This window comes from Labrus mixtus, chromosome 8 (assembly GCF_963584025.1).
Source record: "Labrus mixtus chromosome 8, fLabMix1.1, whole genome shotgun sequence".
Classification (NCBI taxonomy): domain Eukaryota; kingdom Metazoa; phylum Chordata; class Actinopteri; order Labriformes; family Labridae; genus Labrus; species Labrus mixtus.
In genome coordinates this window covers 7381920-7408142 of record NC_083619.1, presented here as the reverse complement: position 1 = coordinate 7408142, position 26223 = coordinate 7381920, and the positions used below count along the sequence as shown (strand labels likewise).

The 26223-nt window shown below is 39.6% G+C and overlaps 3 protein-coding genes across 5 annotated transcripts; 2 read left to right on the top strand and 1 right to left on the bottom strand.

Annotated features, from left to right (window-relative positions):
* abhd4 (abhydrolase domain containing 4, N-acyl phospholipase B) lies at positions 1 to 7617 on the bottom strand. Its single transcript, XM_061043997.1, has 8 exons — positions 7437 to 7617; positions 6360 to 6445; positions 6043 to 6153; positions 5619 to 5904; positions 3180 to 3367; positions 2982 to 3093; positions 897 to 1083; positions 1 to 728 (listed from the first exon to the last, which is right to left on the bottom strand). The coding sequence occupies exons 1-8, from the start codon at positions 7484 to 7486 to the stop codon at positions 639 to 641; spliced, it is 1110 nt and encodes a 369-aa protein (XP_060899980.1). The 5' UTR covers positions 7487 to 7617; the 3' UTR covers positions 1 to 638.
* Positions 7618 to 8531: 914 nt separating this feature from the next.
* Positions 8532 to 10643, top strand: dad1 (defender against cell death 1). Its single transcript, XM_061043996.1, has 2 exons — positions 8532 to 8855; positions 10472 to 10643. The coding sequence occupies exons 1-2, from the start codon at positions 8645 to 8647 to the stop codon at positions 10600 to 10602; spliced, it is 342 nt and encodes a 113-aa protein (XP_060899979.1). The 5' UTR covers positions 8532 to 8644; the 3' UTR covers positions 10603 to 10643.
* A 6451-nt stretch (positions 10644 to 17094) lies between these two features.
* On the top strand, positions 17095 to 25569 carry pigr (polymeric immunoglobulin receptor). 3 transcript variants are annotated; one of them, XR_009673989.1, is made up of 8 exons: positions 17095 to 17238; positions 17746 to 18090; positions 18197 to 18278; positions 18485 to 18711; positions 21708 to 21792; positions 23462 to 23625; positions 23721 to 23770; positions 23888 to 24038. XR_009673989.1 is itself a non-coding variant. In XM_061043995.1 (8 exons), the coding sequence occupies exons 1-8, from the start codon at positions 17190 to 17192 to the stop codon at positions 23975 to 23977; spliced, it is 1017 nt and encodes a 338-aa protein (XP_060899978.1). In that variant the 5' UTR covers positions 17095 to 17189; the 3' UTR covers positions 23978 to 25569. The 3 variants fall into 3 exon arrangements, 2 of the variants coding, with proteins under 2 accessions (XP_060899978.1, XP_060899977.1); XM_061043995.1 differs by having other exon boundaries at positions 23462 to 23550; positions 23888 to 25569; XM_061043994.1 differs by having other exon boundaries at positions 23462 to 23550; positions 23700 to 23770; positions 23888 to 25569.
* The last annotated feature ends 654 nt before the right edge of the window (positions 25570 to 26223 follow it).

Sequence of the window (26223 nt, the reverse complement as noted above, 5' to 3'; positions counted from 1 at the left end):
TCAGTTTTCAGCTTTTATTGTTTTCAATGTAGAAAATACAAACAAATGTTTGATACACATGGACAGATGAAAGAGAAAAGCAGGGCTCAAGAAAAAAAAAAAAAACAACCTCGTACAGTACTTAAATGATAGGCACGTTGTAGCACATTGTACAAAATGTGAATCTGTAGCAGTTTGTCTGCTAACACATGGACTCAGTGCATCCAGAAAGATGTGCAGGCTTCACTTACAAATATAATAATGGACGACACATTAAGCACTGAAAAAAGTGGTTTGGGTTGAACTCTGTATGAATACATTCATCAATAAAACATGTAAATAAATAAATCATTTACTTATTATACTACACTGAAAGACATGTGTATCAGCTAGTTCATGAAAAGATACATTAACTGGAATAATATCAATAACCCGTTACCCTGACAACAGTATTAAGATTGACATTTCAGACAAATGGATGACGTTCAGAAAAGCCCCGACGCAGATTCTGCCAGCGAGCTTCACATGCGAAGGTTACAGCGCTGCATACACCATCAACTGTCTGCATCCTCTCATCCTCTCATCCCTTACACACACACACACACACACATATGCAGTCATACTCTCAAACACACATGGGCACACACACTGTCCGGCAGTCAGTTTACAGAGTTACATATATTTTCCACCACTCTGTTGAACGTCTCTGGTTCATCCGCATACACATGGTGAGAGGCATCATTTATCAGCTGTTAAAAAAAGAAGAATGATAAAAAGAGTGAACAACTTTCAAGGATCACAGAAAGTTTCTCTTCTGAAGGAAAGTATTGAGCATTTAAACTGACAACGACTAGAAGCGACAGATTCCAGATTCAGGATTAAAGAAGACTTCCTGCTTGATTCCGTAATCCACTCACCTGAACTTTGGTGTACGCCTCTTCTCTGATCTGGACCACCGTGTCCCCAGATGAGCTGTCCACCCAGGATCGAGCTCCATACAGCATGGTGAGGGGCATAGACGGGGGCAGCAGGTGAACCCGCTGCAGCATGGGCCTCTTTGCCCAGCCCAGAGACTCTGACATGGCCCGGAAACCCACCTCACCACTGTGCGGATGAGGAGGAGAGGAAACTGATGTTAAGAGCTATAGGGCAGATTTCACAGGCATCGTTCTCTTATCATAGACTGAAAAAAAAAAACGGTGAACGACATTACGGCTAGCCTAAAGTAAAGCTAAAAAATGTGGAGCTCCCCCTACTGGCTGGCTGCAATAAAAGTCATAAAGCCTGCCTCCTCCATGTTTACAGAAGGGATGTTCCAAACTAAAATCCACGTCTAACAACCTTTTCCTTTAACATGGTTTCCCGTAGTGGAGCCTGTGTCCAGTAATATGTTTTTTTTTTGTTCTGGCAGTGGCTAGTTTACAAAGATCTGAGTTTTCAGCACTCAGCGTTCAAAATAGTTCAAATTTTGGAACCCCGTCATGCTCCTCAATGTCACGTCTTCATCACCAACCAATCAAAATCAAGAAGGGGTGGGAGCTTACAGACAATATTAACTACACGGAGCAATTTCAAAGAGACCTTATGGTCACTACTGAGGAAGGCGGGCATATTTCCTTGCCTGGTAACAGAAGGCGCCAGTGCGAAAAACACTTGGAAATTGAAGTCTGCAAGCGCACAGAAACGCTGCTAGTTGACACAGGCCCTTATAGTTACTTCATATATTACCCACCTGAGGGATCTTTGCCATTTATCAGTAAGTTAAATTTGTGTTTTGGTGAGCAGAAGGAAGAGGACTTTAACAGTGTAGCCTCTCCTCTCCAGTAGACCCATACTATGCAGACTCAGGCTCCATTTGCGCTTTATGTCAGTGCCTGTTGCAGAGGTGCTTTGGCTTCAATTTTGTAAAACTGGAGAAGGTGGAGACACATCATCCTTCTTTATATACAGTCAAGGTTCTTAAACGAAAACGGTATGATAAAAAGTAAGTAAGTAAAACTGTTAGAAGTCATCATGGCTATATATTAAGATGTTTTCAAGAATGATGAGACATTCAAATTTGATAGTTGTTCCTTTATTACTTCAGTAATAAAATACATGTAGAAAGAGGTCGGACAAATTGAAGGAGACAAGGAGGTAGAGAGTAGGATTTGTTGATGCCTGATTTGCTGGCTTCGATGTGTCTGAAGATTATAGCTAACATTCTGCTTCATTGACCGGCCCACCTGGCAGGCAAGCAAGGCTTCTTACTGCAACATACTACAGAGAAGTTGCCAATCTCAGTTGCTGCTGTTTTATTTTTTTAAACGAAAGACATTCGCTGTTCAATTGTATTGACTAGCCAACGAGGAGACAAGCCCGGGTATTACTTCTACAGAATCCCATCAAGGAAAGAAAACTCAGAGTAGAGATGTTTATATATTTATGCAATCAGACTCTTTTAATGCTATCAAATGTTAGCAGTCACCTACGCTTTGATGATGAAGGATTTATTGCCCTTCTCTTCCCAAACGACAGCGTCATTGACCCCGCCACACAGAAAGTACTTACCACCGTCTGGTCTTTTGTAGACTTTCATCCTGGCTGCTTGTTAGCAGGGAGAGATTCTCCACTTAATATATTATATTTGTAAATATCATAGAAGGGGAGTTCTGGAGGACTTTGCGGTTTTCAGTGAATATTGTCCTAGTTGCTGTAAACATGAGGGGGGCTTTGAAGAAACCGTACACTAGCGAGCCGGTGCTGCAGTGTTCAAAGGTGGCCGCCACTTCCCTTCAGCTATTTTTGCCCTCCAGGCCTCTGTGCAAGTCACATGACTGAAAGCTATGAATAGTAGTATAATGGTTTAGTTTGTTAGCCTTGCTGTTCTAGTTTGAAGCACATGTCAGTTTCTGTGTCTGTACATTAAGGACAGTTTAAACTGCAGTCATATTTCTTGTTCACAATGAAGCTGATTGTGATCGCAGGCCAAAGATGAAAATGAGATATACATTTCGACTCACCTCGGGGTTTGTGCATTACAGTGGTAGATGTACTGCGTCATTGTGTCATCATCAAACAGATCTTCAAATTTCCTTTTGAAATCCGGACGGAATCTGTTCACCAAACCCGGTCCTGAAATAACACCACACTGTAAGAGGAGTGGAAGAATTACGATGTTTCACATGACGTCACACGAGATAAACTGTAACACATCTCACCCCACGGCCCCGCTGCTCTGATGACAGCCAGGGGGTTGAAGAGCGATACCACCGCTGCAATGGCTTTGACCCAGCGTGGAAGGGGAGGCCTCTTCTGCACCTCCGCCCCCTGACTCTGAGGCTGCTGGGTCTGAGTGTTAGGTCGCTCGGGGTAACCCCACGGATCCACTAGGATAAGATGTGACACTCTGCAAGAGGAGAGGCGGACACATTAGACCGTCAAATGGCAGTTCATTATCATCTGCCTAGGATATGCAAATCAACCTGTGGCGCTCGTTTCTGTCTGTCGTTACTGTTCTAAGCTGAAGACGCAGCGTAGGGTTTCATGCACACGTTCAGAAAATACCAAGGTGCATGGAGAGTGAAAGGCTTGAAGAGGACAAAACGCTGCAGCAACAACTACATGACCAAATATGGATCATTCACACCTTTGTTTTACACTCCCTCCACTTCACTGTCAGTGCTCATTGGTCTAACCAACTCATCTAACCAGCCCACCTTTACAGGTGCCTCATTGGCTGATATGTATACAGTATATGTGGATGTATATGACTGGTTATATTGATGTATTTTTTTAAGCTTTTTTAATTTATTAACTATTTAAATGATGTTTGCGATGTGTTTCTCGATGACCCTGTTGAAAGGCCAGAAGTCGAAACGAGTCGGTCTAATAAAGTTAATAAAATCAAGTGTTGAGGTAGCTTTTTGACCTCTCACTGTTCTTGACTAACAAAAGGAGGACTAAAGTCAGGAATGTGAATATCTTTTAAGGAGTGGTAGAAGAGGCACCTTATCATAGTGAATGTTTAAAAGCCACGCCTGTTCACAGGACGATATGGAGACTCTAATACAAAGTATAAAGAATTTCAGATTCTGAGCTTTGAAGCTATTTTACTTCACTGTAAAGAAGAAGAATGCACAGTGAAGATGTTGTCACCTAATAAAGTGGTTTTAGTGGACTTGTTAGTCCACATTCACAGCTCTTAGAACTCCTGTCTTCCACAACGTTCACCAGATCGAGCTGCCTTTTTCAGGTAGTGTGTATCTTGTTTGTTTTATCATAACAAAGTCCAGACTACAAAAAAACAATGATGACAACGATTAAGTGTTATTATCAGGCTATTTGTTGGCAAGTCTTGACCGCACCATGAGGTTGCAGAGCTACCAGAAGACCCTTTATTAAGTAGCGTCATCTGTACTAGAAGTAGCCATGCGGGACAGATCCAGGCAGGAGGTTTTTCTGTTTCCTCTCTTTCTTTTTGCAAATCTAAGCTCACTGGCCGCTGCATTGACCATTTAAACATGGGAGTGGCATTTAACTAATGTGGACAACGTTGTCTGTCACTGAGCATCAATAGCAATATCTCTACTGTTCAATACTGCTTTGTAGCTTATTTTAGTGTTGAAGTGCTTGACCTCGGTCTTGGTCCCTCCAGACCACTTTCTGAAGGTCTGGGTCTCGTGTTGGAATCAAACACATTTTTACTCGGTCTTGTCTCGGTCTCAGACTGGGCGAACTCCGGATTTTAAATCAAGACCCGTCGAGGCCACCACTGACAGACTATTACTGTCATTACTGTGATTAGGTCGAGAAACGCCACTTTCTTACAAATAACTTCAATTCATTTGTAGTTTGATTTTTATCCCCCACTTTGGCTGCAACCTTCCTGGTCTTACGGTCTTAACAAGTGACACGTCCCCTCCACTGGATGATGATTTTTCATTGATATTTATGGTCTTGGACTTGTCTCTGTCTTGATCCCTAAATGTCTTAGTCTTGTCTTGGTGTCAGAGAACTCAGGTCTCGGGTATGTCTTGGTCTCGGTTAGTGTGGTCTTGATTGCAACACTATCTTATTTCTTTTGCACAGAGCCTTGTTTCTTCAATTACTCTTTGCTTGTAGACTATCGATGTTTTCTTGTTAATATTTCTCATATAATTCTTTATTTCTATTTCTACTTAGATCAAGTATTTCTGACTCTGAACTGTAGTCAAGAAAGCAGGGAAGCTGATTCCACAGCTCCAGTACAACCAGATAATAATGATTATGTTCAAAACATTCTATAACTGGTCGGAGATCAAACACATGAAGGTGACTGCATTTACATGAGTGTTTAAAAAAAAAAAAAAAAAAGACCAGTGTCTAAAGAGATCATATCTGACTGCCATGATATGTCCATACATCAGAACTGAAATGAATTGATTTTCTTAAAAAAAAAAAAAAAAAAAAGATTCTTTCTTGAGATAAGAACCTGGTTAATATTCAACATGGCACGTTCAATATATGTTGTCCTAATCCCTCTCTTTCTTCACTTATCTCTACAGTCTTCTCATGAACATTACAGACTCCAGTAATCCTCAAACAACAAACTAAATCAATGCCAGCTCTATGTACTGCGTTCTGATTATTTCATGTTTTTCATGATTTCCCGTTTTTACCTAGAAGGGTACTGGATGGCGTAGGAGGTAGCAAGGTAACCCCCCAGACTGTGTCCCAGCAGAATCATGTTCTCCAGGCCGACAGACTGTCTCCAGTGCTCGATGGACTCGACAAACTGCTCCTCTGCTTTGGCAGCGTCTGAGGGGAAGGGAGGTCTGGAGCTCCTGCCGAAGCCCAGGAGGTCAAAGGCGTAAACTGGCCGGGACCGACTGAGCGGCTCCAGGTTCCTGATCCACAGGCCCACTCCTCCTCCAAACCCGTGGACCATCACCAGGGGGGTCTTGGCTGGAGGGGGAGGGGGGGGGGAAGACAGTGACAGATACAGGATGAAGGAGTGATGTAACAGGTGTTTACAATGTTTAGACTGCTGTTGGATTACAGCCAGTTCCTCCTAATGAACAAGGAGTGGGAGGAGGGTGTTACCTGCAGGTGGTTCTACAGGTTTTTTCAGGACTTTGTTGCTGACTGTCAGAGTCCATATTCGATGCTGGTTTGGTAGGGTCACAAATCTAGCCCACAGGTCATTCTGAATACCTGTCATGACAAGAATAAAGGGAGCGATGACAAGTATATCCTCAGTGAGGTTCTGTGTTAGCAAAGCAAAGGTGTCAAATTACACTTACAGACGCTCAATGATGGATAATTCTATGAAGGCTTAGCAGCTTCTGTACATCATTACAATGCTTAGTTACATTTGTAATTGTTTTAATGGTTTTGTTATGTGCAAGAAAACATCTTACAAGAAAGAATCTTGGACTCTGCAGTCTTTAAAAGGGACATGGAGGTCGGGCGCCAGGAAGGCCACCAGCTCCAGACTGAACCTGTCCTAAAAAAACAGAGACAGAGACATGAAAGGAACACAGAAAACATCAAGTGCATGCTGAATGTACGATACTAACATTTACGGTGTAAGTGGAAGGTTAATGTTATCACTGTTTGCATGACGCACACATGTTTTACACGCCCTGCAGGGTCACATTTCAATGGCAGAATAATACTGTCAATCAAAGTCCACTCGGAGTCCATCAGCAGATATAGGAGTTAATATCATCATAATAACCTCTGAAGCTTAAACATAGAACTGACACAATTTCTATATTTAGGATAAAATCTAAATCTTAGATAACATGTGCTGAGGCGGGTCTGCCTCCCACTTCCTCTCTGGTTGGTAGAAAGAAAAAGAAACAGTCTCATGTTACTACCTCCACCGTCAACACAACAGGTACACCACTAAGTCTTCTACCTGTCATACAATCACTGGGCAACTCAAATGTGCTGAGTCACCCTGACAAATGGCTCAACGTGGAGTGAAACTCAAAGCAGCTCTTTAATTCTCCAGAGAGTGACCATTCAAAGAGACCTGACTGTTTACAGTGCCAGATGGAGACTATTTGATTTAATATTAATATTATAAACAAAATGTAACTGCTTTGAATCATAGTTACAAATAATAACCAATACTACTAAAAATATAATGACATGTTCAGCTACAGTGAGCCTGTATTTGACTATTCAAAAGAAGGTTTACTACGTTTGTTTCCTATCTAGTTGTAACACAGGGCTATTTGGGATTAAACAATTAAATACGTCACTGAGACTGTCTTCATTCATAAAAAGACGTGACACGGTTCATTAAGTAATTATCATGTTTACTTTTGTTTTAAATCGGGTTTTTGTTGTTAAAGCACGATATGAGAGCCCAACAGCGTTAGAAAGAATGAACTCGACTCAGTGAACACATTTAGTTAACAAAGGTTTTGCTTTCTTACGATATAAACAGACAGACTGTGTCCTCTAAAGGTTCCTCTGTTACTTACTCTGTCTCACAATCGTTTTGTAACTGAGCTGTGGTTGTAGCGGGATCCATTTGTTGACATATTCCGGAGACTACATCCAGTTAAAACTAATTTAAATGTCTGAAACACTCCTCCGTGTCGGCTGCTTTGATAAAACTCTACTGCATGTTTGTTTGTATTGTTTTGTAACAAGAACATTCCTGGGTCAGCTGACCCGGCACGAAGATCGACTATTGTAGAGATGCATCAACGGTACATAAAAATAGTTCACAGTGTTTCACTGCTGTGGCGTTCACAATCAGAGAAAATCGACTAGGATGGTTTTCCTGAATTTCAGTGATCAAGTTGAACTTGCAGTATAAGTGCCAGGTTTATGAAAATTAAATCTGTTTAGTGTGATTTCCCCATGTTAAGGGTTGTTTTCTGCGGTGGACAGAGATACTCGAGCCGTTTCCACACATGAACTCCATGCAGACAGTCTTTACGATACTTGTTGGTCACTTAACATTTTTGTTTTCAGTAAGATTCACCAATATTTACAGTTTATGATATTGACTTAATTCTAAAATGTAGGGCATTTCAACGGTGTCTTAAAAATGAGAAATGCAAAAAAACCCGTCATTTTCAGATATTTGTTCATAATTATCAAAATATCGACTTTATTCTCAACAATTCAACTCAACTCTGTAAGTGAAAACAATTATTCAACTCTAATGAATTATAACTCGAATTATGACACTGGTAGCCTACTTAATTACATTTGTCAAGAAACCACAAACAGCCGAATGAACGTTCATATTTCAGTGTTGGAGTTTTTATTAGTAAAATAAAAGTAAAATAAAACAATGAAAAAAAATCTCCTAGGATATTCTGTGAACCACAAACTGTTATGAAAACAGTCCAGCTCAAATACAGTAGTGTAACATTTACAGAATCAAAATAGCAGTCTGAAAACATAACATAATATACACAACATAATCTGAAAAAACATACAGAGTTAGCCATCTTCTTTGTTTTCACACATCTTTGTTGAACGGTGGGCGGGGCGATAGATCCTTTTAACGAAGGGGCTCTTTCCTCTGATTTCCGTTCCGTCCGAGTCGGAATATATTCTTTGTAACGCCTTGTCCGCTTCCGGTTAATGGGGACACGTCACTGATTTGACTGAGGAAGAGGACCCTGTGCACAACTCCGTTTACCAATTTCTGTCCAAATTAGACGACAGAATCATGTCGAATTCAGTCATATCTGTTGTTTCTCGGTTCCTGGAGGAGTACAGCACCACCACGCCGAACAAGCTGAAGGTGGTGGATTCATACCTGCTGTACATCCTGTTGACAGGAGCGCTGCAGTTCCTCTACTGTCTGCTCGTCGGCACTTTCCCATTCAACAGCTTTCTGTCGGGCTTCATCTCATGTGTGGGCGCTTTCATCCTCGCAGGTAAGACTTATTTATGCAGTTTAATGTTTAAACAATGTGTCTGTCAGAGGGTTTCACTCACTGGACTTGTGGCCCATCAGCAAAACGTGTGCAGGCACAAGCTAACATGAGCTAACGATGCTAAAACCACACAGCTTCAGATGTAATTAATTATTTATCTGACATTTAACATTTAATTACAGGAAAGCCCAGTGTGCTTTACATTGAGGGTAAAACAGAGCAGAGACAGTTTTGATAGACCTCAGGTCAGCAGGTATTTAGTTCCGGAGTAAAGGACCACAGTAACCAATGGGATTTGAGCACATCAGTGTAATGTGGATGCACTTCATGAAACTGTGCAGGAGAACAGGAGTCTACATTAATCTGGACCCCATAGGGAAGGAAAGTGAAGACCCTCATACAACATGACTTTTATTTTTGAGCTTTTCTTTCAGCACTAACTCAGGTTAGATTTAGTGATTGTGTTGATGTGATGAAAATGGTATTTATTGCATTTAACTGCATGATGAATAGCTGTTCTGTAAAATGACAAAATCATTACAAACGTTGTTCTTTGTATTGATGAAAATAAAGAGTTACAGCCTCTGATCTCATGAGAGAACCTGGCACCACAGAATCCTGGCTTGTCTTTGATAGACTTAAACAATTGATGTTTAATCTAATAACCAATTAATCAAAAATAATTGGTAATTAGTTTTTGTCTATTGCCTGATCATTTATCCACCAGTTGTTTTTGCACCACTGCAAGGTACGATCAAGTTCAGTCTAATTTAAACTTAAAGGGATACTTCACCCGTTGAAACATGAATCTGTATTGACATTGGATCATGTAGTAGAAATGTGAAATACATTTTAAAGTTGGTGCCTTCTTGGCCGAGAAAAGGCAGAAAGTGTCTTTTTGGCTCATGTGGATGAAAGACACCAAATCCCAGAATGCACAGCACCGCATCCCACTCCCACTAAGGTCCTCTAGATCAGAATCAGAAATACTTTATTAATCGCAGAGGGAAAATCGATCGTTACAGTTTCTCCAAAATATAAGATATAGCCGGCGGCAATGACGCAAAATGACGATTTTTGCGTCACTGGAAGCTCCTTTTCAGACTTAGAAATACAAAGATTTCCCATCTCAGGGGAAAATGAGGGCAGGATGCACGACCATTCAAAAATACTACCAGGTTTCTAATGATACAAAGCTTAATGCAAATGGGTGAAGTATCACTTTAAACATGAATACAACCCAACCGTGACTCTTCTCAGGGAAAAGTTTTAATATTAAATTTGTAATCATGGCTTTAGGGAGACCAACTCAGACACATTATAGGCAACATCTCAGGTCTTATTTCTCTTGTTTCATGGGTTTTTGTTTTTTAGGGGGTCTACCGGTCTAGATTCAGAACTGTCAAAAGAAAAGGAGCCACAGGAACAACAGCAGAGCTTTAGTGTAGTTTTATTTCTAAGTCATCTATTTGTGATGTTGTTTGGACTAAACTCACATCAGGATTATAAAAAACTGTTAACATAAGTATAGGTTGGTAACGGCTATAATCCTGTTATTCATGGTTGAAAGTGTTTAAAACAAAGTCAAATTCATCATCATTTTTTTCTTCTCTTAGTGTGTCTTCGGATCCAGATCAACCCACAGAACAAAGGAGAGTTCCTCTCTATCTCTCCAGAGAGAGCCTTCGCTGACTTTCTATTCGCTCACACTGTCCTCCATCTGGTCGTGATGAACTTCATCGGTTGAAGCGGGCGTGCATCTGACGCACTGCATTCCCCTCTCAGAAGGTTTGTTTTTCATACATGCTTTTTACACCTCAAACATCCTTTCATCACATTTCTATGCATGTTTACTCAGTTGTCCTTTCAGCTGTATACCACTTAGAGTGTGACATTCGGGGCCTCCTCATTTGAGTGCATTCTCCAATATGAAGCTGCAGCTATAGCACTTTCCTGACAACCCTGACTTGAGTCCCCTGATCAATTAGGCTCAAACATTCCCCAGTACTGACATAAAAGAGGCTTTCTGTGTTTTCAAATAGTTTAATACCAGACTTGTCAATAGAGATGAAGGAGCGGTTAACCTCGGTTTAAAACATCAAGGTTCATTAATCCTAAAGGCTCCGCTACACGCCGTGTTTCTGTTCTCACTCGCACAAAGGGGGCCGGGACATAATTTTTTTTAAACCTGCACTGAGCAAAAACAGAGTGACACTAAGTGTTGTGCACCAGTGCTGTCCTTATAAAGCTACGTTACATTACCATTAATGTTAACATTCATGTAGCAGAGGGAAGATGCAGCGGAGATTTGAATAAATGAGTGAGGTCGGCAGTGTGGGAGCATTTTAGATACACCAAGAATGACCAGGGAGACATTCAGGACGACTGAGCCTCCGTCTGTAAAACATGCCGGAAAAAAGTTTGATTTAAACTTGATCACCACCCAGCATCCTGTCTAATAACTGAGTGACGTAACATTTGTGGCAAATGACTCAATGAAACATCGAGATGGTCGTCATTAAATATAAACGTGGTGCAAACAAACGGCAGTAATGCTGCATGTCGTCTATCAGGGACTGTCCAACGTTTCTTCCTCCGCTCTGTGTGCAGTAAACGCTCAGCACTGCAGGTTGACATACCAGGAGGAAAAACAATTATTAAGCTTTTGGCTGCATCTTTCAGTTTAAAAGGGAAACAAAAAGCAAAGAAGTAGCTCATATTGAATACTAAATGTAACACATGTAATGTTCTAAAGATTGGTCATGTGATTTTACACATTACTAGCTAATATTGTGATAATTGTGAAACCAGGATTATTCCTCTGACTGTAATCGGGATGTCTAAATTAATAATTGTTGTATCCCTACTTTTCAAGGATGAATCGTTTAAAGAATGCTTTCTTACTATCATTACATTAGAAAATAAGAAAATCTCTTTCAAATATAAGTGTTTATGGTTTAGTGTCTTAATGGACAACACATGGGGACTCGTGGGATGTGGTAAGTGGCTCTTTATACAGAGAAAGGCAACGCTGTAATGTTTGTGCTTATGAAACAAGAAAACATACCCGTGTCCTTTGGGTGCACTCAGTCACATTAACCGTTCTTGCCGGTTCATCTCTTCGTTCTCAGTGGAAAAGCTTCAGATAGATAATGTGATAAGACTGACTTCCTTCCTGCTTCTCATGGGAGATCCACATCAGACCCAATATTGCTTTTGCTTTGCAGGAGAACAGTGTTATTGAATTTCAGACTTGTAGGCGGGTCAAAAGAACATACCGCATCCTCTTGTTTATGTTTTGCCTCTGAACAACAACTCCCGATTTCTTCGATGTCAATAACCCACACACCTCTCCTTTTTTTACTTCCAGATAACAACAAGAGACGTTACTAAAATGTCCCTCCAACACATGACGCTACATCTGCTGTTGTGCCACTGATTCGGAGTCCCATCCCACCTAAAAATGCAGAATTCGATGCATTGTGACAAATATGATGCAGTACACTTCTCTTACTGAGAACGGTTGATTTTGTTTGTTCTTTTTTTTTAATTGTGGAAATTTGTAAAGCATTCCCTTTTGCACCGAGAAGAATAAAAAAGAAAAAAAAGAAATATGACTGGTGTTTAATGAAGTGTTCCCTGAGTGAAAGACTTTTGTTTTCAACAGCGATAGACTGTGTCTAAAGATAGCTGAAGGATGTAGCTAAGTGTTGAACACATTATATTCACATGATGAGAGAATGTATAGGTGTGATTGCCAGTGAGACGCTTTATTTTAATGAGCTAACGGATGAGGCCTTACTTACGTTTATTTTTACTATTTGAAATATATTGTGTGAGAAAGTACCACAACCCCTGTAATCTAATTATATTAGGTTGGCATACTGTATATCCATATTGAAATGACAGCTTCAAACATGGGGCTTTTTACATCATTGTGTGTGGCAGCTGAATGATCTCTCTCGAGTCTGTTACAGCAAAAAAGAAAAATCTTTCCATGAGTTGACAGGAGAAAAGAATTTAGTGCTGCAAAGATTGCCAGAAAAGAACTCCATCCCGTGAAAAAACTTGTTTTTCAACTCCACAGATTGCATCATTTTTTTTAAAGTTAGCGGATCTTAGCCCAAAGTAAATTCCTGAGCCAATAAGAATGAGGATGTGGGGTTCAATTTGAGCAGCAGGCCTTCTTGCCCATCATGCAAAGAGTGGAGAAATGGAGAACAGAACATTACACCCCAGAGCAATGAGAGGCTGTTCTGCTATTACTTGTTTCTGGAACAACTGATAGAGTCAAACACGGTCCAGCTCGATCGCTTTAAACTGCACAGAGCCGAGGGGTGTGAATGTGAGGGGCCAGTTTGAACAGGTTCTGAAACCTTTTTGCATACAGAGATGGAAAGTGGACTAAATCACGTTGGCACCCCAGGTCTCGCCTGTAAAGGTCAGATATAAATCTCTTCCTACGCTGATTTAATAGCAGACAAAGAGGTAGTCCATCCACCTACCTCTACATATTAAATGGTTAACGTTAGCACCGGGGCTTTAGAGAGAAGAGAGGATTCTGGGAACTGAAGAACCAGATTAGATATTTGACCTAAGACCATTTAAATAAAGACTCTAAGATACCAATATGAGAGGAGCTAGTCCTGATCGGAATTTAAGCTACTTCCTACTATACTGAGAGGAGTATTCATATTCAACATTTGATCTTGTTACATTTATATAAAGTGTATGACCTTACATGTTAAAGACATCTCAGTGTCATTGTTGGTCAAAGTAAATCAACTTTTTTATGCTATGCGGTGGTTTGATTCTAAATACTAGTGTTGTAGTCAAGACCACAGTAACTGAAACCAAGACATACCCGAGACCAGAGTGCTCAGAGACCAAGACGAGACAAAGACCAAGACCAAGGCAGGGCGAGACTGAGACAAGACAAGGACCATAAATATCACTGAAAAATCATCAACTTGTGTTTAGGGGGCGTGTCACTAATTAAGACCGTAACACTGGGAAGATTGCAGCCGTAACTGAGGGATAAAAATCAAACTAGTTATTTGTTATAGTATACTTCTGAGTCCGCCCAGTAGGAGACCGACTAAAGACAAACTAAAAATACCTTTGATCCCGGGACGTGACCGAGACCGATCTAAAGTATTACAACACTACTAAATATAACAATGTGTTTAATTTGATATGCTCATCTTTTAAAAATTGTTAAAGCGCCTGTGAAGCACTTTCTGTTTGTGTTGATTTTTGCGCCCTCCTGTGGACAAAACAGTACTTCAAGACATAAGACACTTTATTATCATTGAATGCATTACAAATAAAATTTTTTGGTGACAAGCAGCCCAGCAGAATGAGCATCTTATCTCTTTGTTGAGTTTGCTCTGTACATTTTTTTCTACTAAAAAGTGTCACTGTGGTCTCTTCTAACAGTGAATCACTTATTGAGAGAAAAAATGAATCTGCAAATGTAATCACAATAACATCGTTGAGTTAAACAAGCATCCCTTCTCTTAAATGAAGTTTAAAATAAAATATGCTGATGTACAAATAAGTCAGTGCAGATATTGTAACAGCTGCTTTCTACACTTGGCATGCAAAGGATAATATTGAAGGGGTTATGTACATGAAACTTTCCTTGTCTTATTCATTAACTGCTCCTTCCTTGGCTGGAAATAAAACACTAAGAAGTGATCTTTTAAAGCAGTAGCCTATTGAACAAAGAAGGCTGCTGTTGTTTCATTTAACCACTAAGCAGGATGTGTTACCCCTATAAATCAAAATGTATCTTGGCTTCATTCTTCCTGTGACACATGCAAGACTTTTCTACCATTTCAATGTGAAGACATATTAAAAGCTGTGGGGACGATGGCAGATAAACGGATTCAACTTTTCCCCCCATATATATATATTTTAGAGAGACAAAGAGCTGTGACTACCTCCTTATCAGTGTGAGCAATAAGATACATTAAACAGTGTTTCACAAACTAAAGCTGAAAGGAAAACCAGGATACTAGATTAAGTGTCATGGAGCACAACCAGCTGGAAATAATCAGTGCTGTGAAAGTTAAGTTTCGATTCTCCCAAACCCTGACCAGTTATAGTCTCAAGTCAGAGTCCTGCATTCATGTTTCCAGGAAATGGATGACCATAGAAGGCTTTGAAGCCAGAGCAAAAAGCAAGCGGCTTTAGGGACATCCCTGACAGCCTTCACAGAGCAAATTGAGAGGCTTGGAATAATTGTTTGTTCATTCGGTGGCTGTGGGGGCAGCGTGTAGAAGCTTAATCCAACAAATGAAGACTGGACCGAATCCAAAGTTTTCAGGCACCCAAATCAAATCATTTTATTACAGCCTGCCAAATCATTTCTGCATTCATGGAGGGAATGAGGCACTTAGCATTTGGCTGCTTGGGAGATTAGGTTATTAAAAAGACTGCTAACACTTTGGCTACATAATAGAAAGCAGCAGATGTGACTAAAGATGACTCTGAACTATAGGGAGGGCACAACCTTTGATAAAATAATAGTTTAAGCTTTGGTTGAATTCAAGTTATATTTGTTTATTTGTAAAGAGAAAACGAGATAATCTCTGTTACGTAGAAGCTGGAAGACAATTAGCATAGACACAATATTTCCTGTTCTGTTTGTTAAATCTGTATAAAAATCTTTCAGTGAAAATGGTTGAGTTGTGATTTTAAGAAGTTGCGTGAACATGATAAGTGCTGGGTTACTTTGCAATGAGCTAAGCTAGCAGGCTAGCTTTTTACCCTTGTGCTGTCTTTATGCTAACATATAGCTAGGTAAGTGGCTGGTGGTGGAGGAGTGCAACAAACCCCTGTGACATATCAGGAGTTATCCACTGCGCTAAATTGTAGCTGGAAAACTTGGTCAGAACAAAGTAAGTAAAAATGTAAAATCCAAAGGTAATTTTTTAAGTATAAAATTCTATTTGGCCTATATGGTGGAGCTGAAATCCACAAGGTTATCTGCATGTCTATTCTTTCACAGTTAGCATAGTTTTCACATATGCATGCTACTTGTGGTCGGTATGAGTAAGTGAACGGCTCATTTCCCTTGTGTTTGCATAATCCTTGTCAACCAACAATTTATAAATCCGGTCAGGGTTGTGTTGTACTCAATGTACTCCTCAAGAAAAGACATCAATGTGCTCACTGACAGGTCAGTTTTAATATAGACCTATATATTTTTTCTGATCACATCTTTGGAGTGATATCAATGTGAAAACAGCCAAACAGCTGTGAAACATTACCCAGATTGTAAAGTCGGCTTGAAAAATCGTCAATTTGCTTTCATACATGCAGCTCAGTCCCAAAAATGTAAGGAAATTGTCAGGAGTATTTTGTATTTATGAAAGCACTAATGGCACGGACGCAGCCATACATTTTATCTAACTTCGTTCTACTGTGACAAAGAGTGAGTTTAGTTTGTTTGCTCAAGAACTTGGCTCAGTTATCTTGGAATAACAACGCAGTGGTAAGGTCTTTATTTCAGCCATTTTCCCGGGGCATTGAGAAATTATTCTAAAAGTATCACTATCTTGGGGCGCTGGTGGCGCAGTGGTTAGTGCGCGCGCCCCATGTATGGAGGCTGTCATCTCAAGCGGGCGGCCCGGGCTCACATCCCACCTGTGGCCTCTTTCCCGCATGTCATTCCCCACTCTCTCTCTCCCTGATTTCCAACTCTATCCACTGTCCTGTCTCTCCATTAAAGGCATAAAAAGCCCAAAAAATAAATCTTAAAAAAAAAAAAAAAAAAAAGTATCGCTATCTCTGGATAACGCGATAAATACAGCAAGATCTCGCGAAAACAAAGGGTATATATTTGTTATCAAGGGAAAATTTAAATTAAATTAAAATGTATTGATGCATGTCGGCTTAGGACTTCCATATAAAGCAGTGTCTGAATGTTTGAATAAATCTTCAGTTTAGTTCAAAGACTATACCAGACATTAGCAAATGGGTAACTTTACAGAAAACAATCTGTGATTTATATAAGTTTTCATGAACCTGCATTAGCTTTTAGTAAATGTAATTCTGAACCTAAGAAAAACAAGGGTCATCTAAAGTCGCCAAAAAAATATGATTCAGTATTTTACAAGGATGCCACAATGATTTCCACTTGTTAGATTTGTATTTAAATCATTACTTACTCATAAAATCCAGCCAGCACCTTCATGGTTAAAATCTCAAAAATCTGAATCCAATTTATAGTCACATGACCAAGAGAAAAACTTTCATTGCGGAAACTGGAGCCCATTAACAGAAGGGAGTGGATTCACTTGGAATATCTCTAACAGATGGTGAAACATGCTGAAGCTCTACATACGTGCCCTGAGCCTGGTAATATGGATCCCAGGTAATAACTGAGCACATACTGAGGTCATAGGATTACAAAAGTTATTCAGTAAGACTTTTATTTATGAAAGAACAGATTGTTCAGATGACTAATATGTATTTTGCACCCCTCACTTTATTGTAAACAGTCATGCTACAGTGTAAGACTTTTATTATGTTTCACTTCTCATTATTAATTTATTGATATGTTTTATGTATTAATTATTTGTAATAGACAGATTTGAAAGGTTGTAATAGCCGCCCTTTTGTCTGGGAGCCGCAGAGGGCTATTGTGTTAAAAATAATCTTTTAAGCCTCTGTACTCTTTGCCCCATTGGCAAGAGTTGGTTTGATGTTTATTTTTCTGTTCTCCAAAGGCCTGCTACATTTTTCTACCCCAGATCTGTTTAATAGAGGGATAATCCAATTTTGGAATGAGCAGGCTGGGAAGTAGGGAGAGTGTTTTGTAAGGAAATGAAACTGAAACCATTACTGTTTTCAACATGAAGTCATCTTCACTTTCCCTCAGCCATCCTGTGCGGGGTTACCACAGAGGGACAGTATTCAGTCCTGGAGGGCCAAACTGTTGTCATACCGTGTCACTACGAGCCCCAGTATGAACACTATGTGAAATATTGGTGTCGGGGGGCGACGAGGGAGTTCTGCACCAGCTTAGCCCGAACAGATTACCTCCTTGCATCCAATGCAGCCAAGGATAAAACGAGCATTTCTGACGACATGGACCAACTGGTATTCACTGTGACCATGAAAAACGTGAATATAGGGGACACTGGATGGTACATATGTGGTGTGGAGATAGGCAGTATATGGAGTGCTGATGTTGTCACTTTCTCAAACATCAGGGTCATTGATGGTGAGTGATTTGAACTCTTAAACCTTTATTGACGCAATGAAGAAACCAACAAAATCTGAACATTTCCTATGCAAACTCTGAAAACAGGTCCAATCATTTCCTGCAGGTATGTCTGTGGTGAACACCCAAGTGACTGGGGAAGAGGGGGGAAGTGTCACAGTTGAATGCCTCTACAGTGAGAGATACAGGTAATGCATTTTCCCATTTTTAGTCTAACAATCATAACAGTTTTATTTACCACCAGGCCAGGCGGAATCCTCACTCGTAAAATCCAACATTTATAAAGCATGAGTGAACCTGAGAAAAATAGTTCTTTGTGTGAAATCTTCAATTCAAGCAAAACTCTGATGGACAGTCAGCCTCCTCTGACTCCCCTGTGATTGGTTGCCAACAGAGAAAGCAGAAAGAAGTGGTGTCGGAGTGGAGACTGGAGCTCCTGTCTGCTGACAGATTCTGGAGCGAGCTACGAAGATGCTTCAGTGGCCATCATTGATGACAGAACTAGGACTTACTCTGTAACCCTAAAGACGCTGCAGCTGAGAGATGCCGGCTGGTACACTTGCTCTGCAGGAAAGCACAAGATTTCCGTGCGAGTGCTGGTAACACCTCGACCCAAAGATAGTAAGTTGACAAAGATCCCTTATAAGTTGAATAAGTATGACCATATTATCCTTTCTGATCAATTTCTTTCACTGAATGGTAATCAAAAAAAGTTATGCATGAGCTGTTCCTATTTGTCACAAGTTTTTTTCTTTTCTTGACTTTGTGGGTCTCTGTCTGCTTTTTTTCAGACTCTAGTGTGGTTTGTTCATCATAAGAATATTAACCAACCTCAATCCAACAATGACTGTAGGAAGTATTGCACTATTTGTGTTCATTTAAGAAAGGTAGCACATAGGCGACTGTAAGGCTGCCTTTGAATGTATCAACTCTACCGTCATTACAAAGCATCTCTTACAGCTCTTAAGTTTACTTATTACAAAAGTGAAAATAATGGGAATATTTCCAAGTAAAAGCCACCCTCTCCGCCATTTTACTTGCTGGATTAGCTAGCTACGCATGCACTGACACATCTGAAGGCAGACCAACTGTTCATTCCGATTGGGACCAGAGCAAACAAAAAACAGGTGTGAAAACATCCTTAGATACCTCAGCTTCAATCAAATCTAACAAGTTTCACTGAAAGTTTATTTAGATAGTCTCTGGACACATGGTGAATAGAAGTCTGTTTACCTTGTAGCTTTGTTTTGGTCTCAACCATTTCATGATACAATACCAACATCATTAGCTACTGGTGCTGCGATCAATCATTAGCTAACTTTGTCTATTGGTGGCTCTGGCAAAGAGTTTGTAAAATAACTTGAACAATTAAGTTCCATCCATCCATCCATTATCTTTACCTTTTCACCCTGGACTGTTCACCAGTCAATCACAGGGCTGACATATAGAGACAGACAACCAGCCACACTTACATTCACACTTACGGGGAATTTTAGAGTCACCAATTAACCTAACGAGCATTTTTTTGAAAAAATTAAAACAAATAGCTCAAAGGCCAGTGCATTGTTCTCCAGGGTGGGCACAATTTTCACTGATAGACCAGGATGTATATCTCTGTTCTTTAACTTGTTGCTTGCACATTCTGGAAAATGCTTTTAACTGGCTAACAGAATTAGCATATCTAACATTTTTACTTAGGAAACTACCTGTTTTACTTAACATTCTTAACAGACAACCCCATATGCACTGTTACTTACAGTCATATATTCCCTAAACTCTGTGGCGACAAATCTATAAAACTGCTAACTCATGCTAGTCTGGTCTGCTACTCTGATCTATTTCAATAAACAGTCTATGCTCTTATAACATGACACTGCATGACTCACTCTTTATGTCCCCAGTCATGGGACGTATCTCTCTCCTGCTAACTTCTTTTCTGCAGCCATCAAAGATCCTATCTCTTATATTAAAGAGGAGCAATGAGCATGTGCAGCTTATAACGAGAGTCAATGGAAGCCATTCTTATTGCAGATAGTACATTTTACTCAATTCCTGCATAATATTTACCTGGCCCCTTTAAAATTGTGCTTATGTATAGCCTACATTTAAAACGATTTCAAAAATATCATTTTCAGTTAACATCTGTCGTTCTCCGTGTGGGGAGTGGTTGGGCAGCTACCTAGCGCACTCTTTTGACCAGCCGCCACAGTCAAAGACACTAAATACTCAATAGAGTTGTAGGTAACCGCAAAACACTTTGGCTTTTCTCTGAAATTACTTACTTACTATTTACAATATCCTTTCAAAGTGAGTTTGATCTTTTGGTAGTGCTTAGAGGGAAAGTTTAAATTCTCTATAAAAGGAAGTCAAATTTTCCCACATTTTCTTTTCATTGAGAAAAAGAAAAGTAGTGTGCAACAAAGGTCAAACCCAGCTTTATATGCCATTTTGCTTTAAACTGTTGGTTGGTTGGTTGGTTGGTTGGTTGGATGGATGGATGGTTTGAGTGGCTACACGATGTTGTTGTTTTAAGTTTCAATAAGCTCTTTATTTAGTTTATTTACAGGTTGCCGTTACTGTCAAGGTGGGAAACTCAATAGCTGTCATGATGTCATACTGCTTAGTATCAATCATATCAATGGAACGACTCTGACAAATGTTGTCATTTCTCCATACTTTCAAATGAATAAGCAACGTAAAAGACTAGGCCTGGTTGAAATCCAAAGATATTCATTCTTTAAATAAAGCAACATGAAATGAATTTACATCATGTAACACTACTAAACAGTATCAAATATGTTTCTTTACCTTGAATTAAGGCCAGAATTCCCTTGAAGAGATGATCAAAGGACAAATGTTTAAATGTCAATGACTATTCAGATACCCAGAATTTATGCAACTTACTGTCTTGAATACAGCAATATGACATTATAGCAGCATTTTAGCCTCCCAGCCAAAGCAAGGAGCAAACTTTGCCCTGTGTGAACATGGTCAATATTGTCCTTAGATAAAACTTTCCAGATAGCGAATACAAAGTTTGAAATGACTGAATGATTTCAGGCACAACTTTTGATGTTACAGTATCATTGTAGAGTTCATTCAAAAACACTGATCACTGCAACTTCAAAAAAATACTTATTTTTTTATTATCCTTACCCATGAGCCTTGTAAAGCTTGCATTGATCTCAAACTCAGTGTTCACTGGCATTTTATTCATGGAAACATCTTTCAAAAGTCTTTTCAGGCAAGTGTGAAAAGGAGGCCTTTGCAGACTTGATTAGATGGTGACCTGACATGCCAATTCAAGCTCCAGACTGCTATGCAGCACTAGTTAATCCAGGCATTGTAGGTGAAAAGAGGCCACATTTTGCCCTTTTGCCCACATCATTCAGCTGTATTGAGAGGTAGCCAAGTGCGACTTAGAGATCAATATGTGTTTGTGACAGATGGCAGGAGCTCTTTTAGCTCTCAAAAGTGTACACGGTATTGATCATTTACGAGGCACTTATCAAGATTATTGACGCTATGAACTCTGTGGGCGCTGCTGCAAACACTACTTTGTTTGTTCTTGTAACATCATTTTTCAGATGCATGTTAAATGTCTTTTTCTTCTGCAGTGCTGCCTGTGACATCCACACCTGCGCCAACTAAGTGTAATGCCTACATGCCTGCCAAACCCATGAGCAAGGAGTCCACTCGTAGGTGAGAGTGAAGCAGCTGCTCAGGAGATATGGAAAGCATGTTTTTTGGTTATACAATGTTAATCTGCTCTTCTAAAGCTTGGTAAGAATAGTGATTGTAAGCCCTTAATTAAAGGAAAAACTCCTCTTAAGGCCCTTAGTCCATATTTGTAACTAAATGTACACATAAGAGTTCCCAGAACCAGTCCGGTAACACACCCTTCATGCTTGATGGGATGCCTTGAAAGTGTCTGGAAACACTAATCCACTAATGCTTTCTAACTATAAAAGAAAGGATCCTGTAAGTACTCAGTGTTAAATACTACTTTCTATCCAAAATTGTCATTTAAGTTTATGTTTATCTTCCGGATAGCTGGCCTGATATTTACCATGATGATTAATTCAGCAGTTGACCTTATAGGAAAAGCCTTATGTCTATGTGTCTGTTTACTTCTAGTATTAACTGCCTGTAGGCCGTTATTGACTGTTGCAGGTGTTTAGGTTCAACTTCTACTATCTGTTTTTCAGCTGTGGGAGTTCAGTGCAACTGTTGTTGATACATTTTTCAGTGGCGGAGGAACATCAGCTCTAAAATAAAAATGATCTACTGCTACTATAACTGTTCATAAACCCCATGTTCTGCAGGATGTCAGCCGTGTTTAAATAATCATAGCATTATTGTTTCACCTTGCTGTTGAAAACTGCGTGAGTGGCCAGAGTTTCTAGTCCCAGTTGGTTGGACAGTCTTTCTTGTTTTGATTGCTTGCTAGCTCTGGTTTAGACTTGAAAAGTATGTCTGCTCTAAATTTGACCATCTTTCAGGCTGCATGAATGTCAGTGTTGCAATTTTACAATCAGCACCTGCTTAATGGAGACTCTGGTTTTAATCTCAACGAAGAGCGTCAAGAATAGACAAAGGGAACACGAGCATTGAAACATAGATCTGCTTTGTAAAAGCCTAAAGATGCAAATATGTACAGTGCAATTGAGAGTGCAAAGGTGCTTACATATATATGGTTATGTTTAGGTTTGCTATAGTAGTGCACTCATCAGTAAAGTAAAATTGAATTTAAATTTGTGTCAAGAGTAATCCCTCCTGCATGTTAACATCTGACTTTTGCCCAAGATAACAACACAGCACAAATTAACACTCCAGAGCCATCAGCAAGCATGCATTCATAGCAAGGAGAAGAAAAGGTGCATCTAAACGTACGTAGCATGTCTATGCTAACTCCTAACTATGATATTAGGAGTAAAGTACATAGTAAGTTACTGTAATGATTGAAGGGGTTCTTTTCCTCCTCTGAACCTCAACCAGATCACTAAACATAGAGTTTAGGGTGCCGGTAGAAAAATGCCAATCAAGAGGGATCAGCCAAACATAAGAAATGGATTTTCAGACCCATTCTGAGTGTTTATTCCCCAGATTTTTGTGGATGCTTAATTATAGTCTCAATTTTGATATCCTTTATGCATTTTCACTGTCTCAGGCTAAGTTTCCAGAGTCTTTTACATGTTTATCCTTATGTAATAATGTCACAATGTCCCCTATGAAGATCAGTCTAATACAGATATTGACCCAACTGTCTGTCTTGCTGTCATCATCTCAGCTCTCATGTCAGTGTGTCAGTGCAGTTGCAGTATGCGACTGAGCTCTCTGTTCACACCACATGTTTGTCACTGTGTTACAGTCACCACTTGGAGTCTTGGCTGATGTGCTCTGCTATAGTCCTCCTCCTCGGAGTAGCCATATTTGGGAGGAAGTTATGGAAAGTGCACAGTAAGGAATCCTCTCATCACTTTCAATTTTAAATATTGAATCTCGACAGAATGTTATCAGTGACCTCCTTCAAAGGTTTGTGAAATATATCATGTACACACATTGACATATTTGAGTGAGAAATATGCGTCATTATTTATGGCTTACAGATCCTAAATATCAATTTATAGAGCAAGGATCTGCCCCCACACAAAACAAGGACAACAAATCAAAGTCAAATGTAAGTTCATACTAAGACCTTCTTCCAGTATTCCATTAAACGTTTTATAAATAAGACTGTAATCAAGGATGTGACTTTGTGCTTATCAGGCTTTATTTTCTTTTGTCTCTCCTACAGAAATATCCACAGGATGTAAGCGACCAGCAGGACACCACAGTCGTTTTCCTAAACAGGGATGATAAGAGGGATGACGCCTTTCTGTACTGAGCTCCGTCAGTGCAGTGTTTGATGACACTCCGAAAGTGACAATAAATCCATATATGCATGACTCAATATCCAGTGCATTTTATATCGTATACCAACACATTGAAAACAATTATAATGTTTATTTTCTGCTTTCATTACACAACTGGAACAGGCTGGAGATTGTAACAGAGAGCTGTTACTTTTATTTGCCAAAATTGAAACCATGTAGTCTTTCATTTGTAAGAATGAGCCCCGTGAATGACTCCACAGACTGTTGGATGAAGGCATTTGGGGATTTGAGTAAACGGGTGGGGTTTACAGTTACACGACAGGGTGAATGTTTCATTCAAAGTTTATGTTTTAAAATAAATTCAGATTTCAATTATGATCTCTCTATACATATTATTCATTTAAGAAAAGAAAAATGGCAACACTTCAATTACAGGTCTATATATATACTGTATATATTATATACTGTACATTATGAACCTTAAGTTGATACGATGTAAAAACAGACTTTTTTACCAACTGAGGGCATCAGAAAAAAGCAAACCCACATGACTTATCATGTTTTTGATCCATCCCACTTCAGAGAGTTATATTAGCATACTTGAAGCTTTATTAGTGTCTAAATAATAAAGACTTTTTCAGCTCTGTTTTGGTATCCACCAACTCCTGAGGAAAACTCTCCGTCTCTTAAACCTCTAAATGCTCCAATGTGACTACTGTCTAGTTGTACGGTGGCCCAGCAGGTCAAAAAAACAAATACTCCACAGAAAACACTGTCGGGAAATAAAACATTTGTCACAAAACAACATGTTACTAAATAAACATTTACACAAACTTGAAACAAACCAGCATCTAAAAAAAAAAAATTCAGCAACATTTGATTGATTTTTTTCCCCTCCTAAAGTAATATTTGAAAACACATTTTCACTAAACACAACGTTCCACAAATGAGAACTAAATGAGAAAAATGGTCAAAAAAGGTGTGATATTTTAGACAACAGAAGAGATCGGATAACTCTTGCAGTTTGATTCCCGTTGTAGAGGAAGCTTCAATTATGTTTGCATGTAAAGGACCTTGTTTTTCAAATGCGTCACATAGTGACTGGACGTGCACAAAAGTAAAAGCAGTCGGACAGTAATCCATCCAAAAACTGCGCTCTGTTCACTATTTAGTTTAAAGTTTTACTCTGAAAGAAAACAAATAATAATTGGGAAATGCTGAGGTGTGTTTTTGTGAAATGTTTTTTTCAAAGTTGTATTTGTAAAATGTTGTGATCTGTTAAAAAAAATAAAGCATTTTGCGGTGTTTTGACCTTCAGGGCTGCCGTACAGTTGCTTGCTCTGACCTTGTGCTGTTTGATGCTGGGCGGTTAGCATAATGTCTTTGTTTCTCATGTACTAACTGTGACCAGAAACAACATTTTCAAAGTACAACTCAACCAAATCCATGACATTTTGGATAGAATAATCAGGTCTGAAGAGCTGATGGAAAGTTCAAACATGACGTCATGAACCTTTTTTTTTTTGATGATCTATTTAAACCAGATGTGCTAATTCAATAAATAAGATGTCCAAAGTTTAAAATATTAAAATATTTTATAGACTTTCTTTTGTCTTTGTGAGTGTTTGGGGGACAATGACAGATGAACTCAGTAAACCAAAACAAACTGCTGTTTGGCATCACCTCCGCCATATTGAAGCCTCCGCTCTCCTCCAGCGGCACACCTCCACTCCTCCTCCCCTCACATTCACATGACAGACTCATCAAAAATGACAAGCTGGAAGTTAGCATCGCCATCGCCATTTATCGCCAACTGGCAAAACCACCCAGAATGCTATTTTCAACCATAAATCGCTTACTCCGCCCGTTGACCCCCCTCACCCTTCAGATGCCCCTGATCTCTGCAACAGATTCCTGGACTTTTTCCATGCCAAAATGGACTCCATTTACCAGCAACTTCGGTCAACTGCCCCCTCCCCTTCACATACATCAACCCCCACCGGCCACTGCTCCCTTCACTCCACATCTGCTTCATTGCTACTTCCCCTCCTTTGCACATGTGGATGCCCTTCAGGTAAATAAACTCGTCACCAAGGCCAAGTGCTTTACAAATAAAGATTGATTGATTGATGAAATGGAACTCACCATAATTAAGAGATATTAGGAGCGATTGATGGACTATTTTGTCCTTTTACTCGAGTTGCTGCCTGTGTCTTGCATTGTTGTGTTAGCGCGCTAATGTTAGCACACTTTAGTT

What these genes read in the sequence shown, in the direction of transcription:
- abhd4 (XM_061043997.1), bottom strand. Translation starts at nt 7,486, where the DNA reads ATGGATCCCGCTACAACCACAGCTCAGTTACAAAACGATTGTGAGACA. An exon ending in CAAAACGATTGTGAGACAGA is followed by an intron (nt 6,446 to 7,436) that starts GTAAGTAACAGA and finishes CTGTTTTTTTAG; the next exon opens with GACAGGTTCAGTCTGGAGCT. An exon ending in AGAGTCCAAGATTCTTTCTT is followed by an intron (nt 6,154 to 6,359) that starts GTAAGATGTTTT and finishes TTGTCATGACAG; the next exon opens with GTATTCAGAATGACCTGTGG.
- dad1 (XM_061043996.1), top strand. Translation starts at nt 8,645, where the DNA reads ATGTCGAATTCAGTCATATCTGTTGTTTCTCGGTTCCTGGAGGAGTAC. An exon ending in GGGCGCTTTCATCCTCGCAG is followed by an intron (nt 8,856 to 10,471) that starts GTAAGACTTATT and finishes TTCTTCTCTTAG; the next exon opens with TGTGTCTTCGGATCCAGATC.
- pigr (XM_061043994.1), top strand. Translation starts at nt 17,190, where the DNA reads ATGCTGAAGCTCTACATACGTGCCCTGAGCCTGGTAATATGGATCCCA. An exon ending in CCTGGTAATATGGATCCCAG is followed by an intron (nt 17,239 to 17,745) that starts GTAATAACTGAG and finishes ACTTTCCCTCAG; the next exon opens with CCATCCTGTGCGGGGTTACC. An exon ending in GAAGTTATGGAAAGTGCACA is followed by an intron (nt 23,551 to 23,699) that starts GTAAGGAATCCT and finishes TATGGCTTACAG; the next exon opens with ATCCTAAATATCAATTTATA.